We start from the raw sequence: 16,064 nt of genomic DNA, 5'->3' as shown, positions 1-16,064 counted from the left end.
GTGGTATTCCCAAGCTCACTCGAGATAGTCCAGCCAGTAGACGAGGGAGGCCAGGCTAGACTGCACTGGAGGAGATTCGTGATGGGGCAGGCCTGGGAGCCATGAACCACTTTCACCCTCATTTCAGTGGGCAGCACTCAGGCACGCAGCTTCTAGAGAGCCCTGGTAAACAAAGGCAATCAGTCTCTGCTACAGTCCAGTTTCTCTCAACTATAAAAGTATACAAAAGTATAAATGTTCTCAGTAGAAAACATAAAACATAGAAAGGTTCTCAGAGATAACTACTATTAACTTTTTGGTGTATTTTCTTACCAGAGCATTTTTTTCAATGTATATTGTCTCCGTGATTGCTGACCACAATACCACACACACACACACACACACACACACACACGCACGCACACACGCACACCCACACACAATTTGTATGATCATAGCACATATGATTTTAAAAGTTAAAACACATTTTAAAAGTGAAAATAATAATTTTCTCATGTTATATAAATGTAATTTAATAATTATTGAACACCTGTTACACTAAGCACTGGGAATACAGCAGTAAGCAAGACAGACACTTACGGAGCAGACTTTGCAAAATAAAAGAATGGCTGTATGATACTCAGTTGAGTGGGGTATATCATAATTGACTTAGTCATCATCATCCCATTGTTGGAAATAGTTCATTTCCATTTCTTTTTTCTTCTTCTAGAAATAAGACTCTAGGTAACATATTTATATAGAAAGCTTGCCCCTTGGGCGCCTGGGTGGCTCAGTTGGTTAAGCGACTGCCTTTGGCTCAGGTCATGATCCTGGAGTCCCGGGCTCGAGTCCCGCATCGGGCTCTCTGCTCGGCGGGGAGTCTGCTTCTCCCTCAGACCCTCTTCCCTCTCGTGCTCTCTATCTCTCATTCTCTCTCTCTCAAATAAATAAATAAAATCTTTAAAAAAAAAAAAAAAGAAAGAAACCTTGCCCCTTATTTTGGTTTATTATCTTAGCCTTGTTCCTAGGTTAATGGGTCAAATGGAAGTTCTAGGTCAAAGGATAAGAAAATTTTAAGATGCTTAATACTTATTTCTAAATGATATTCTAAAAGGATTACAATAGACAAAGCACTGACAATGAATATCATATTCTTGTCATAATTAAGCACTATCATTTAAAAGAAAATTGCTTGTATAATAAATATGATTTAATTTTTTTCCCTTTACGTTATTTGGAGGGAGAGTTAATTATAGTAACATAATGTCCATGATAGAAAATTCAGAAAATAGTGAAAAGTCACAACCATACTTTTTATCACCTAGAGGTAACAAATTATGATGTGTCTTTGTAGTTAAATTATGATTTAAACTCTGCTTTTATAATGTGAACTCCATGAGGGCAGGCACTGAGTCTCCTATATCCCCGTGTGCCCCCATCAGTGCCTGCCATATTCGGCATTCAGCAAATTGTTTTGAATGAACTGCAGGAATGTTTAGCATATTACCTTTTAGACTTTTTCCTTTACCGCTATAAATATAGGTGAAATCTTCCTCTTTAAATCATTTTAAATCTTTGTTAATAGATTCATAATTACATCATACAGATGATCTTATTATTGGAAATTTGTTTCTGTTCCTGACATACACCTGATATTTCTGAGTTAATTTCTTGTTATACTGCTGGCTACATAGTTTGGTTGAGTCTCTGAACAACATTCTAATTGAATATCTTTTACCTAAATGTTAGTAATTTCCATAAATGTGATTGAGCCACCCTCTGGTTTTCAGATAAAATCACCAGATTCTATTATATTGCTCTCATATATTGAATTACATTTAACTAGATAATGGTAGTAAAAAGATTGTTGCTATGAATTTTTTGTTACTCTGTATAATCAGTAAGTGCCCATATAATTATCAAATTCATTTTAATTTAAAAAAATACTCATCATATAAATATGAAAAGTGTTATTTCAAGACCTTAGTGCTCAAAGCTTAATAAGACTAAATTACTGTCTGAGTACCAAGCCTGTGAGAAAGGAAATTTTATTTTGGGAGAGGGATCTTTCCATTTTTGTACTGAAGTTGGATACCATTGTACCTTTATAGAATGCTGTTTTTGTTATTCAAATTTAATTGCCAAATAAGCCATAGTTAGCACCTGGATAATTTTACTTTCTGGATAATTTTCCACTTTATTTACAGAGATACTATAGACGATGTTTTATTTCAATACTTGATAAAATAAAGTAAATGTAAAATATTTTTTTTCTTTAAACAGGTAATAAAAACTTTAGATCCCAAATTAAATCCAGCATCAGCTGAAATAATGCTACTTAGAAAGCAGTTGGCAGAGAAAGAGAGAAGAATTGAGATTCTGGAGGTAAAATTTTCATATTCACACATCTCCTTTTAATTATCCTCTGTAACCCTCCCTGGTGATTAATTGCTGTCATATATCTGCCGTAAATGATCAAGTCTCACAAGAGGTTGGTTGAGGTCAGAAGTTAGAGATGTCATGTTTTAGCACTCGGTGTTTATTACAGAGTCTCGCTAGCCCATGAGATTGGTCTCTGCGAGTGTGTGTACTCTGCTGCCTTGTATCTCTCTTCCCACAACAGCCAATCATGTGGATATCCCTTAGTGTCTAATAGAGTTCTGCTATAATATTAGCTCCTTTTAAAATTATGTGGATTAGAGTTCATTCAGAAAATGTGAAAGAAAGAAAAGAAAGAAAGAAAGAAAGGGAAAGGAAGGAAGAAACCAAACTCACCTTTTAAAAAAGGTACCGTACTCAGTTAACCAGATTTTCTTTCTCTTCTCCATGTTCCTCACTTGAACCTAAGTAAAGCTGCTTAGTTGCAATTCCTAAGGGGGGAAGAAAGTGCTCACAGAATCCAGTAAGCCCTTGCACTAAAATGGCAGTATTGGTTACTAATCATGCACAGCTCTGTTAGTGATGACATCTCATTAACTAGCTGAGTCCTCAAATTTTAGAAGTTATTTTTGTGCTAATGATAGTATCATTTTTACTACTTGGGTTAATTATATCAGTCTGGAATTGTATGTTCATAGATTTTATAATTGGACATGTTCTAGTTTCCTTTGCAAAGTGTTTTATATATATTATAGCAAGATGCTCATGATACAAAAAGCATACAAGGTATGAGGGAGGCACATGAGCATCTTGCTGTAGGAACATTCAAATGGTTTAGTTTATAATGAGTCAACTGTATCTGGTGCCCAGTGAAATTACAAAATTTGCTATATTCGAGGAATTAAATAGATGTCGAGGGAAGTGTGCAAATATGGCCACAGGCAGTCTAGTATACAGATCACCAGGAATTAAAAGATTAAAATTTGTCTTGGATTTTCTGGGGTACATGTTCTGTATCCTCTTTCTCCTTAGTTCTGACCCCCACAGGTGCAGCTCTGTTCTGTCATCTGAGCCAGGTGTTCTTCTCTAGATGGTGGGACGGTAGCATGAGAATCACCAGTGTCATGTTTATTGTTGTTACTGAACATCTCCCAGTAAAGTGTTTGAAATAAATATTTACTAGTCATGGTCTTATTCTTTCTTAAAGGCATTGTGCTTGCATTCTCCATTGATTCTGCTCAGATTTTGACTGCTTTATGCCACACTGTGCATTTTTTAAAATTCTCTAAGTGAGCACAGGAAAAAATGATTCCATTTTTGGTAGTTTCGGTTTATTTCTGGGATCTTGATAGTCCTTGTATCTTTTTGCAGAGTGAATGTAAGGTAGCAAAATTCCGTGATTATGAAGAAAAACTCATTGTTTCTGCCTGGTACAATAAGGTGAGTTGACATTCAGCCAGTGATTGGATGTTGTGCTTATCAAACATTTTGACCAGGAACCATAGGAGGAAATATAATTTATACCATAAATCAGTACCTGTACATGTTTACATATGTAACTGAACAGAAGTTACCCTGACTGTGTGCATTGTACTCAGGTATCTCCTGTCATAGTCTCTCTCTCTCTCTCTTTTTTTTTTTTTAACTTTGGTCATACTTAAAATTGTATATTTTAATTTAATGTTTTTGGTTGATTTTGATCTTCTCAAAATAAGGAAATTGATTTTGTGACTCATCAACCTTAGTTGATACACATGAAGCACACATACAACAGTTCATAAATATTTCAAAAATTGTCTTATTTGAGTGAAAATATTTAATTTGAGCTTCATATGTGTTTCTGTAGAAGCAGGAATATCTGCGCAATGCAAAATTAAGTTCTTCTAGTACTCAGCATTTATTTTAACATCCCATAAAGCCTCTAAGTGTGTCTTTCACTGTTTTTTTAAAATCAGGAATACTCAGGCCGCCTGGGTGGCACAGTTGTTAAGCATCTGCCTTTGGCTTAGGTTATAATCCCAGGGTCCTGGGATCAAGCCCCACATCCGGTTCCCTGCTCGATGGAAAGCCTGCTTCTCCCTCTGCCACTCCCCCTGTTTGTGTTCCCTCTCTCGCTGTGTCTCTCTCTGTCAAATAAATAAATAAAATCTTAAAAAAATAAAATAAAATCAGGAATACTCTTCAGTATTATCTGTCTTAACAATGAGAGAGTAGTATAAAATTATTTGAAGTTATTTTATTTTGTCATCCTTACTCTCAGCAAGATGTTTTCAAGCATTTCGTGATATATATGGTTCTTTTGGATTATTTTAATCCACAGAGAGAGTAACACACAGCCATTATCTACTTTAGCTGCTGCTTATTTAGTATGAGAGAATATCACTTTATGGACTCTGTCCATGTGTGGACCCTGTGCTTTACCACATAGAACTGGGTGCCCTGCTTCAAACATGCCTGCTCTTCTATGTCGCTCTACTTTTTTCTGTGCTCTTTCCTTCCCTTCTCTATTTGGTAAAATCTGGCTTAATTTAGCAAGGCCATGAAGGAAATTATAGGTGAAGTGTTCCCGGAACCTTCCCGCATGAGTCAGTCATCCTAGTTAAGACCAGGAACATTATTTCTTTGTTCCTCTGTAGCCTCTTGATACATAAATTATTAAAGATATTAGAGCCAAATAACACATTATTTATTCATTTTCTACCCGTGTCTTTTTTTTTAAAGGATTTGTTTTTTGTTTGTTTTTGTTTTTTCTTTAATTTTTTTTATTATGTTATGTTAATCACCATACATTACATCATTAGTTTTTGATGTAGTGATCCACGATTCATTGTTTTCATATAATACCCAGTGCTCCATGCAGTACATGCCCTCTTTAATACCCATCACCGGACTAACCCATCCCCCCACCACCCTCCCCTCTAGAACCCTCAGTTTGTTTTTCAGAGTCCATCATCTTTCATGGTTCGTCTCCCCCTCCGATTTCCCTCCCTTCATTCTTCCCTTCCTGCTATCTTCTTCTTCTTCTTTTTTTTTTTTAACATATAATGTATTATTTGTTTCAGAGGTACAGGTCTGTGATTCAACAGTCTTGCACAATTCACAGCACTCACCATAGCACATACCCTCCCCAATGTCTATCACCCAGCCACCCTATCCCTCCCACCCCCCACCACCCATGTCTTTTGAGCATTTACTATATTTTATGCATTATACTAGTAATTCACTGTTCTAAGCTTAGTAAAATTCTGTTATATGGTCTAGTGAGAGAAAGTAATGATTTCTCTTACTACGAAACCCACCATCCATAACCACAGTAATTCATCATGTATCCATCAGTATGTAGATAGACGATAGTGAATGTAAACTGTGATGCATGAATCAGAAGACCTGTTAGAACACAAGTTGTTGGACTCATCTGCAGAACTTCTGATTTAGTAGGTCTGGCTAGAGTCTACAAGGTAGAACTTGCATTTTTAACAAATTCCCAGTGGTGCAAATGATAATCTGGGGACCACATTTGAGAACCGTTGATCTGAGCTTTTCTCTTGTGCTGTGTATGCTCATAGAGTGAAGGCCCAAACACAAAGATTTACTTTGGAACCTTTTTTTATTGTTACAATTAAGCTGAAGTTTAGAATGTTTTTTATGGTTTCGAATTCGGTAGGTTAAAATAGAGAAACTGGATTTTATGCCTTCGTTTCCTCTTCCTTGCTAACATGACGATGCACAGATTAATTAGCTTCTGAACCCTTTCCTTTTTCTATAAAATGAGGAAAACAACAGCTTTATAGAATTTGGGGGATTAAGTGACTTAATAAATGTGAAAAGCATTTTACAGACTCTAAATAGTCTTGTTATTTGTTTGCTTATTTTTGTTCAGAGTCTAGCATTCCAGAAACTGGGGATGGAGTCTAGACTTGTGAGCGGCAGTGGTGCTGGCAAAGACACTGGTGCGTGTACCCCCGCCCGGTCTTTCTTAGCGCAGCAGCGGCACATCACCAGCACCAGGAGAAATCTCTCTGTCAAAGTTCCTGCTACAACACCTGATTAAACTACAAAAGAAACCATAAACAGAAGTGCCCTTAAAATAGTTTGTATCCTTCAGTTAACTGCCAGGTTAAAAAAGAAATTTATGATGGTGGATGTCAGCTATTTAAAAATCAGTATGCATAAAATTAATTTTGTCAGCTGACTTTGGAAACAAAGTATAAAATTTGCTATTTCTCGAAGGGAGCACATTTGAGTAGAAGATGTCATTAGGCACACATCTCAAACATTTGTCTTCTGAGAGTGTTATAAGTTCATATTGACTTGGTATATTTTAGTTTAATGTCTTCAGTGGTACCAGTAACTTGGTTAATTTACAATGTATAATCAGTAATAAGTAATTTAAAAATATATATTTGTTTTATTGTTTCGGTCCATATAAAAATAGTCTTGAGGTAGGTACGTGGAGAACTATACAAGAGCTATATTTTTTGACTTTATATATGTATAAGGTTTTACCTCTATCCTCAAATCTGTCATCAGATGGGTCTATTCTATCATGTAATGGAAGATATAGCATTTGGAAGATTGGACCATTGCAGTGACTTCTGCCATAGTAAAAGTGACTAATTGGAGATTTTGCAGATTCAGGAGACTTCATAGTTCTTCAGTGTACCTGTTATAAACAAGGGCTTCTATACAGCATGGTTGACATGCTAACGGTATGGAATGAACTGACTTTTATAAAAGGTGATTTTTCTGGTGGGAAGCAAGGCAAAAAATATAATTTGTGTGGCACGTCCACACCTGTTTTAATATGATTGTAATTATTGCTTTTAAGCATAAGATTATCAGGGCTTTTGCTGAAAAACATACTGTAATAGTTTTTTCCTTGCACTGCAAGGAGATGTTGCAGTGAGGAAACAGTCTGGAATCCGTTTGACTTTTGTTTATGAATTAAGGAATCTGTCTGGGACTCCGTTTATGGTCTTCAGTCCACTTCTGTCCAAACCTCTTCTTTTCAGAGGTTTTATTTTCTAATTCTTTTGGCCATTTTTAAGAGTCACACTTTAGAACTTTAGTTGAGTTAAATCTCTGCTGTCCGGTATTATAGCCACAAGCCATGTGTGGCAATTTCAATAAAAATAATTAAGATGAAAAATTCAGTTTCTTGGTCACATCAGCCACGTTTCCCGATGCTTGAGAGCCACGTGGGGCTGGTGGCTACAGTATTGGAAAGTGCAGATATAAGAAAAGTCCATCATTGCAAAAAGTTCTATTGGACAGTGCTCTGCTAAACCTTTTTATAGTAACTTGGAAATACTCTTTGATATTTGACGACAAAAATAAAAAGTAGAAAAATGTTAGAACTGTTTCAGATATGAAATGGAATTGAATTGTGACATAAAGAGCAATTTGCATTCCTTAGAGTTGAATACCTTATGTTCTGACATTCGTTGTTAATCTTTCCAGCCATTCAACAACTGCATCTCTCTCAGCGGATGTCTGGACCAGGGGTCAGCAAACTTTTTGTAAAGAGAGAGATGGTAAATATTTTAGGAAATATTGTAGGCTTTTTGAGCCATATGATCTGCCCCAAGTACTGGACTTGTGACAGATGGTGTGAGAGCAGAAACCATAAACAATGTATATGAGCAAAATGGATGTTATTGTGTTTCAATACAATTTTATTTACAAAAACTGACAGTAGGACAGATTTGGCCTGCAGGCTGTAGACCCTGATCTGGATTTTATTGTCAGCCTTTCTTTGCGTATATGAGTATTGTTCCATTTACAGTATTATTCATTTAAATACTTGGTTTGTAGATTCTCTACCAATACATTTTTTCTAATCATTGACAATACAAGAATTTCCTATTGCAGTTAGGTCTCTTAAGATTTAGGGAGCAGCTACCAGGATGTGTTTTCGCATCAGGGTTACTTCTGTTGACTACCTCTTAGATTTTGATGTTTTTTTATTGGTGCAGTTATATTGTTGGTTTGCATTTTTGTATATTCTTAGAGTCTGCTTGCCTGCAACTTTTAGTGAAATGAAATAGCCCTTTGAAAATATTTTAGCATGCTAATAAAAATTTTCCAGATATTATGGCATTTTGGTATATTTTGGTCAGTGTAAGACATCTGCTCCTTTGGTGTTTACTACTTGCTTATAATTGAGATTTTACAAGCTCTTCAAGCTCCCTTTTATTGGAATTTATTGTAAAACATCAATTTCAATAAATGAGTATTTTCACAGTCAATTGCTCATAAATTTTCAATTATATTTGGAATTTCTAAATAATTCATGCAATTTCTGAATTAGGACAGAAGGCTAGATTCTTTTTTTTGATAGAGAGAAAAACAAATTTTGTGATTTATCACTTTTCTAGTTGATAAGTAGAATTTAAGATGCTCAATATAGAAGTATTTATACAAGAGTAATGTAAAGTTCTGTATTATTGTGATTAACCGTACAGAAATTCAGGAACTGATCAGAAGTGAGATTCTTTTCCACATCTGGTTAATGTAGTGAGATTGACACCCTGTGGGTGGTGCAGCATTATAAATATTCATCATGAACCATGATTTATACACGTCTGTGTTGTGAGGCTTGAGTGCATATGCCAGGGAAGAGAAATCCAGCATTTCTCTGTTTGATAAGGAATTGAATGTCCCAGTGATAAAAGATTAAACAACAGACCAATTTGGAAATGATCCTTAATTTCGAGCATTTGCTCTAAGGTTAATATTCCTCTTTTTAAAATAAAATTGTGTGTATACAAATGACAGTGATCACTTAATGTATTGAGAAATATTTGAAGTTCATTCTATTTTTTCAGTGAGTAAGGCTATTGAACTGATGATTTAGTATAGATTAAGAATTAATGTCTTATATAGAAACATTAAACTGAATGTCCTTCATTAAAATGTCATCATCTTTGGTAACTGGATTGCTAATTTGAATGTTAGATAATGTTTCTACATCTACACCTCTTTCTGTATTTTGGCACATTTGGCTCTGTGGGGGTGGCTTTTAGGCCACAGTACTGTGTTAGGTTCTCCGTATGCATATTTGATGAGAAACATTCCTATGTAAAAATGTGTGTGTATGGTTGTATGCATACATGCCTATTGTGAACCTGTACATTGCAAAGAAGTAGTTTGGAAATTTGTAAAGCACAACCATTAAAGAAAATAGTGTGCAGTTATTAAACTTGATGTATCTTAAATGTTACATTTAGTTTAAAAAAGGTTCTTTCTATTTTCTATGGCAAAGACTTTGACACTTGAAAAATAGAAGCAATACTTGATTTATTTTTGTAAGTATTTAGGATATTATTTTAAATAAATGATTGTCCAATAACTATAATAGTTGTGAAAGATTTTAAATTTCCTGATTTCTGTGTCTGACAATTACAGTGGATTTTTTAGTGGGTACGAGTGCACGTTTATTTGCTGCTTTAAATAAAGGACTTCAAATATTTAGTTTGTTAAAGAAAAATAATTGCATTAATTTAATTCGTCTAATTTTGTTTTTTATTTGAATTTTTTGGTGAATAAGAAGATGTGTAAAAGTCATTTGCTGGTGTTCCCTTTTATGTCTCTGGTTTCATCACTGTGATCTAGACATTTTGCATTATCATGAAATCCAGAATATTTCTGGGTTTTCTTTGGCAGAGATTGCTACTTATCGCTCCACAACCATTCTCCCTTTCTTTAGTAACAGAATGCCATATTTTTAGTTTGTTACATTTGCCATCCTGTGATGGAGGAGTGGGGGAGAGAGAATAACTATTTCCCAGACTCCATTGTAACTAGGTGAGGCCATTTAACTAGGTTCTGGCCAAAAAGATGTGAATAGTAGTGAGGGGCAACCTCAGGGACAGTAGAACAACAAGGAAGAAGGCACTTGGATGTCTGATACTGCCATTGAGTCATATCAGCTGTCACTTCCAGCCCAAATTTCTCTTAAGCAATTTTTTTTAAAGCTACTTTATTTTTTTTCCAGCATCCTACTTATTTCCTAATCTCTACATGTTTGTTAAAATGAGTTGTGAAATTTTTAGGAAAATGCAGGTGTACCACGTTCTTGGAACATGTCTTGGAAAGGTTTAATTCTGTTGCTGTTAAGGGATGCTCAGTAAATACTTGTTTTATCACATGAATGAAGTTCATGTGCCAGATATGCAAAAATGGAGAAAAAAGTGAAATCCCATCTTACTTTAGATTGATCCCATTATCCCAAAACAACATGCTTCTATAAATCTAACTTTCTGAACTTAGCAATAAATTCTGGCCCAACATCATCACATAATTTTGTGATTAGTTCACTAAGAGCAACTAAAGGTTCTTGACCTGCACTGACCAATATGGTGGCTGCTAGCCACAATGGGTATTGAAACATAAATTTTATTCCCTCACAGCCACACATGCCTTGTGGCTACAGTATTGGACAGTGCAAGTAAGGAAATAGCAATCGTCACAGAAAATTGAATTGGACAGCTCTGTTTTAGATGCGTAGGTTGAATGTATACATTCTGCATCTCTGAAGTTTCAGGTGATTTGTGATCACAGAAATGTAGTGAAGTAAAACTTTCAGACCTCTTCCTGTACACAATGACATGCTCAGGGATAGAGCTGCAGTTGGATTCTTAAGCTGGCTATGGTTTTGATGGCGAAGCACTCCACTCCCTTGTCACCTGGGCTGCAGCAACTTGCTATCGGTAAGTAGTAAAAGCTGCAATTTAGATGTCTTGCCTCTTGCTTCAGCTCAAATATTTCCCTCTTCCATAAATCCTTCCAGGGTTCCTCAAACAAGATGAGAGCTATTGTTCTGAAAATTTCCAACTCTGTCTTTGTGACCTTACTGTGATCTACTTTTTTTTTTTTCCCCTCAAATGTCTGTCTCACTACACTGTTTCTTGAGATCGTTGGCCATATCTGGTTCATCTGTTTCCCCCACAGTACTTGGCACAGTATCTTCTACAAGTCAGTATATATGTACTAGCTGAAATAGACTTGCTGATGATGCGCAGAATGTTTTCTTTAGAAATCCAGTCTCAAGACGCTCTGAAGAGATAAGGGAAGTGCGCTGAAGGAGCATCTGAATAGACAAGAAATTAAGAAATGCTCCATCCATGGACTCAGTGAATAAACTGCCACACATGGATCCATACTTCTGAGAGAAATCCAGAAAAACCATTATGAGAGACTTGTGCATACTAGGTGACTAAGGAAATAACCATATGGAAACAGGTAGGAAAAGCTGAAACATACTCTCACCATAAATCCTGCCCCCAGCAACCAGTTTCTCCCTGGGGAGGGAAAGGTATGGACCATACATCCAGCATGCCAACTTTTATGGCTGCTTCCTGAAGAATGAGGTTCTAACTAAGCCATCTCTGGTTGCTGATGGGGCCTGGTATTTGCTAGTCTCCTAGGACCTCAAAGAACAAGGATGTGGTTTTATTTTTTTTTTATTTTGTATTTATTTAAATTTAACCAACATATAATTCATCATTAGTTTTTTTAAAATAATTTTTATTGTTATGTTAATCACCATACACTACATCATTAGTTTTTGATGTAGTGTTCAGTGATTCATTAGTTGTGTATAATACCCAGTGTTCATCATGTCATGTGTCCTCCTTAATGCCCATCACCCAGTTACCCCATCCCCCCACCCATCTCCTCTTCCACAACCCTCAGTTTGTTTCCCAGAGTCCAGAGTCCCTCATGGTTTGTCTCCCTCTCTGATATCTTCCCCTTCAGTTTTCCCTCCCTTCCCCTATGATCCTCTGCACTATTTCTTTTGTTCCACATATGAGTGATAAAACCATATAATTGTCTTTCTCTGATTGACTTACTTCACTTAGCATAATCCCTTCCAGGTACAAGGATGTGGTTTTAAACGGGTGCACAAACACTTCCTGGGGCTCTTCCCCTGGCTCAGTGCTGAGTGATAGGCAATAAAGCTCAGCTCTGAGTTTCTCCCTGGAGAGGTTTGACCGCACATCTAGCACTCTTAATTTTCCCTGCTGCCTGAGGATTTACCCACTAACTAGCCTGCATGTAGAAGCTGATGAGGTAGGCAATTACCAGTCCTCTGGAGCTTGAGCAGGCTCATGAGCACTTCATGTAGCTTCTCCCCCTGGCTCACTCTAGTGAAAAAACCAAGCTTTCAGCTTCTCCCTGGAAGGAGTTGAACTATACATCTACTACCCTGACTTTTCCAGCTGTTGCCTGATGGTCTAACTTCTAACTTTCTTGTCTCTAGGAGTTGGCAAGGGGCAGCCTTCACTAGTCCCTTTGGGTCTATAGAGAAAGCAACAGTTTTGAATGGCCCTGCAGGCTCTTGTTATGACTCCTCATCTCGGCTCATTCCACAATAAAATCCAGCATCTCTCTGGAAGGGAGACTATACTACTGCCCTGACTTTTCCAATTGCTGCCTGATAATTTGGCTTCTAACTTGCCTGTTTCTGGGAGCTGACTGCACAGGTAATGACTAATCTTTTGGGATTTTTGAACAGGTGTATGGGCACTTCACACAGCTCCTATATCCAGCATGATACAGCAATAAAACCAAGTCCTCAGCTTCTCCCTAGAAGGAGTTCAACTTCACACCTAACCTCCCTCCCCCCAGCCTTTTCAGCTGCTACCCAAGGGACTGGCTTCTAACCCAGCCATCTGTGAGAGCTAGCATGACCCAGCACTTGCTAGGACCCTAGGGGCACAGAAAACAAAACAGCCATTTGAAAGAGTGTGTGGTCTAGAGGGTGTTATGCTGAGTGAAATAAGTCAATCAGAGAAAGACATGTATCATATGACCTCACTGATATGAGGAATTCTTAATCTCAGGAAACAAACAGGTTTGCTGGAGTGGGGGTGGGGTGGGAGGGATGGGGTGTCTGGGTGATAGACATTGGGGAGGGTATGTGCTATGGTGAGCGCTGTGAATTGTGCAAGACTGTTGAATCACAGATCTGTACCTCTGCAACAAATAATGCAATATATGTTAAGAAAAAAAAAAGAAGATAGCAGGAGGGGAAGAATGAAGGGGAGAAAATCAGAGGGGGAGACGAACCATGAGAGACGATGGACTCTGAAAAACAAACTGAGGGTTCTAGAGGGGAGGGGGTGGGGGGATGGGTTAGCCTGGTGATGAGTATTAAAGAGGGCACGTTCTGCGTGGAGCTCTGGGTGTTATGCACAAACAATCATGGAACACTACATCAAAAACTAATGTATGGTGATTAACATAACAATAAAAAATTATTTTAAAAAACTAATGATGTAATATATGGTGATTAACATAACAATAAAAAATTTAAAGAAAAAAAAAGTGTGTGGTCTAAACGAGGGAGCAGGAATTTGCCACAACTCCACTCACCAGCTCAATGTAGAGCAAATGAGTGATAAACTCTTGCTCTCAGCTTCTCCCTGAGGAGAGAAGGAATTGGACCACACACCTAATGCTCCAAACTTTTCTAGCTGCTATGTGAGGAATTGGCTTTTATCTCACCTTTCTTGAGGCACTGACAGTACTTGGCATACTCTGTTCTCTTGGGGGCCACTAAAAGCAAAGATGGCAGCTTGGACAAGCACACAGGTTTGAGAGGCATTCAGAATCTCTGGCCAAGCTGATTTGTGAGGCTCATCTCCTATACAAGGCCAGTCTGTGAAGACTGGAAGAGGTGGGTGTTTTATCTAATGTGCAGAAACCAACACAGAATGTCAAGGAAAATGAAGAAAGAGGATAATCTGTTCTAGATAAAAGAACAAGGTAAATCTCCAGAAACTGACCCTGATGAAATGGAGATTTCTGATTTACCTAACAGAATTAAAAATAACGATCATAAAGATGTTCACTGAACATCTCATGCAGGAGAACAATGCATGAGCTAAGTGAGAATGTCAACAAAAAGAAAATATTTAAAAGTACCGAACAGAAATCATAGAGTTGAAGAACACAATAACTGAAATGAAAAATTCAAAAATAAGCTTTAGTGACAGACTAGATTAAGCAGAAGAAAGGATCAACAAACTAAAAGGTCATTGGAAATCATTTGGTAAAATGGAAAAAAAGAAAAAAGAATGAAAAAGTGAAGAGAGCTTATGAGACTTAGAGGATACTCATTATGGGAGTCCCAGAAAGAGAAAGAGAAATGGGCAGAAAGCTTATTCAAAGAAATAATATCTGAAAACTTTCCAAACCTGGAAGAAAAAATAGAAATCCAGATCCACGAGGTCCAAAGGATACCAAATAAGATGAAAGGGACTCACACCAAGACACATTATAATCAAATTGTCAAAAGTGAATGACAGAATTTTGAAACAGCAAGAGAAAAATGACATGTTACACACAAGGGAACTCCCTTAAGACTATGCGTAGATTTTTCAGCAGAAATCTTACAGTCCAGAAGGGAATGGGATGATATATTCAGAAAGCTGAAAGAAAAAAAAAATCCTGCCAACCATGAATACTTATCCTGACAAACCTGTCCTTCAAAAATAAGGGAGTGGTAAAGATTGTTAGATAAACAAAAGCTGAAGGAATTCATCACCACTAGACCTGCCCGAAATGAAATACTAAAGGGAGTTCTTCAAGTTGAAATGAAAGAATGCTAAACAGCAACACAAGAGTATAGGAAGTATGGAAGTCATTGGCCAAGGTAAATATAATACTATATTACTTTACAGTGGTGGGTAGATGACAAAGTATTAACAGCAACTATAAATGATATTAATGGATACACAATATAAATAGATCTAAATTGTGACATCATTAACATAATGTTGGGGGAAAAGAGAGGTTGAAGTGTAGACATTTGTTAATAAGTAAGGTTACCCACTTGAGATTGTCTGTTATGATAGTTTATGTAAGCTTCATAGAAAAATACTTTCAGAAGTTACATAAAAGAAAATGAGGAAAAAACCAAAGCCTATCAATAGAAAAAAAAAATACACAAAGGAAGACAACAGGAGAGAAGAAGAAAACTACAAAACACATCATTTAACAAAAGGGTAATAAATTCTTCTGTATCAGTAGTTATTTTAAATGAAAATTGATTTAACTTTTCAATCAAAAGATACAGAGCAGCTGAATGGATTAAAAAACCCGGGACTAGGTGCTATCCATAAGAAAGAATAAAGCAGGCTAGAAAGTAAAGGGCTATTAGAACTGGAAGACAGTCCTTTCCTATGGCAACCAGAAGAAATCAGGAGTATTTTTTAGCTTTTAAAAAAGAAGGAAACACTGCCGTTTGCAACAAGGGTGAACCTGGAGGACATCATGCTAAGTGAAATAAGACAGACAGTGAAAGACAAATACTGCATGATATCACTTAAATGTGAAATCTAAAATGCCGAACTCATGGGCACCTGGGTGGCTCAGTTGGTTGGGCGACTGCCTTCAGCTCGGGTCGTGATCCTGGGGTCCCGGGATCGAGTCCCACGTCGGGCTCCCTGCTCAGCAGGGAGTCTGCTTCTCCCTCTGACCTTCCTCCATCTCATGCTCTCTCTCTACCATTCTCTCTCTCTCTCAATAAATAAATAAAAATCTTAAAAAAAAATAAATAAAATGCCGAACTCATAAAAACGGAGTAAAACTGGTTCCCCAGGGGCTGGAGGGTGGGGGAAATGGGGTGGTATTTGTTAAAGGGCACAAAGGTTCAGTTATGTGGGATGAATAAGTTCTGGAGATCTAATGTACATCAT

The 16,064-nt window shown here is 37.0% G+C and overlaps 1 protein-coding gene across 1 annotated transcript in view; it reads left to right on the top strand.

Annotated features, from left to right (window-relative positions):
• HOOK1 (hook microtubule tethering protein 1) overlaps nt 1-6,438 on the top strand; it is a 59,314-nt gene extending 52,876 nt beyond the window's left edge. The window contains exons 20-22 of the mRNA XM_028106887.2: nt 2,263-2,364; nt 3,730-3,798; nt 6,239-6,438. Coding sequence (XP_027962688.1) covers nt 2,263-2,364; nt 3,730-3,798; nt 6,239-6,409 — 342 coding nt within the window. The 3' untranslated portion in view covers nt 6,410-6,438. The remainder of the gene's footprint in view (nt 1-2,262; nt 2,365-3,729; nt 3,799-6,238) is intronic.
• The last annotated feature ends 9,626 nt before the right edge of the window (nt 6,439-16,064 follow it).

Source organism: Eumetopias jubatus, unplaced genomic scaffold (assembly GCF_037043125.1).
Source record: "Eumetopias jubatus isolate StellerSeaLion01/CBP00866 unplaced genomic scaffold, mEumJub1_p1.0 scaffold_4, whole genome shotgun sequence".
Classification (NCBI taxonomy): Eukaryota; Metazoa; Chordata; class Mammalia; order Carnivora; family Otariidae; genus Eumetopias; species Eumetopias jubatus.
Note: the sequence above shows the minus strand (reverse complement) of the source record. Positions and strands in the feature narration are given on the sequence as shown.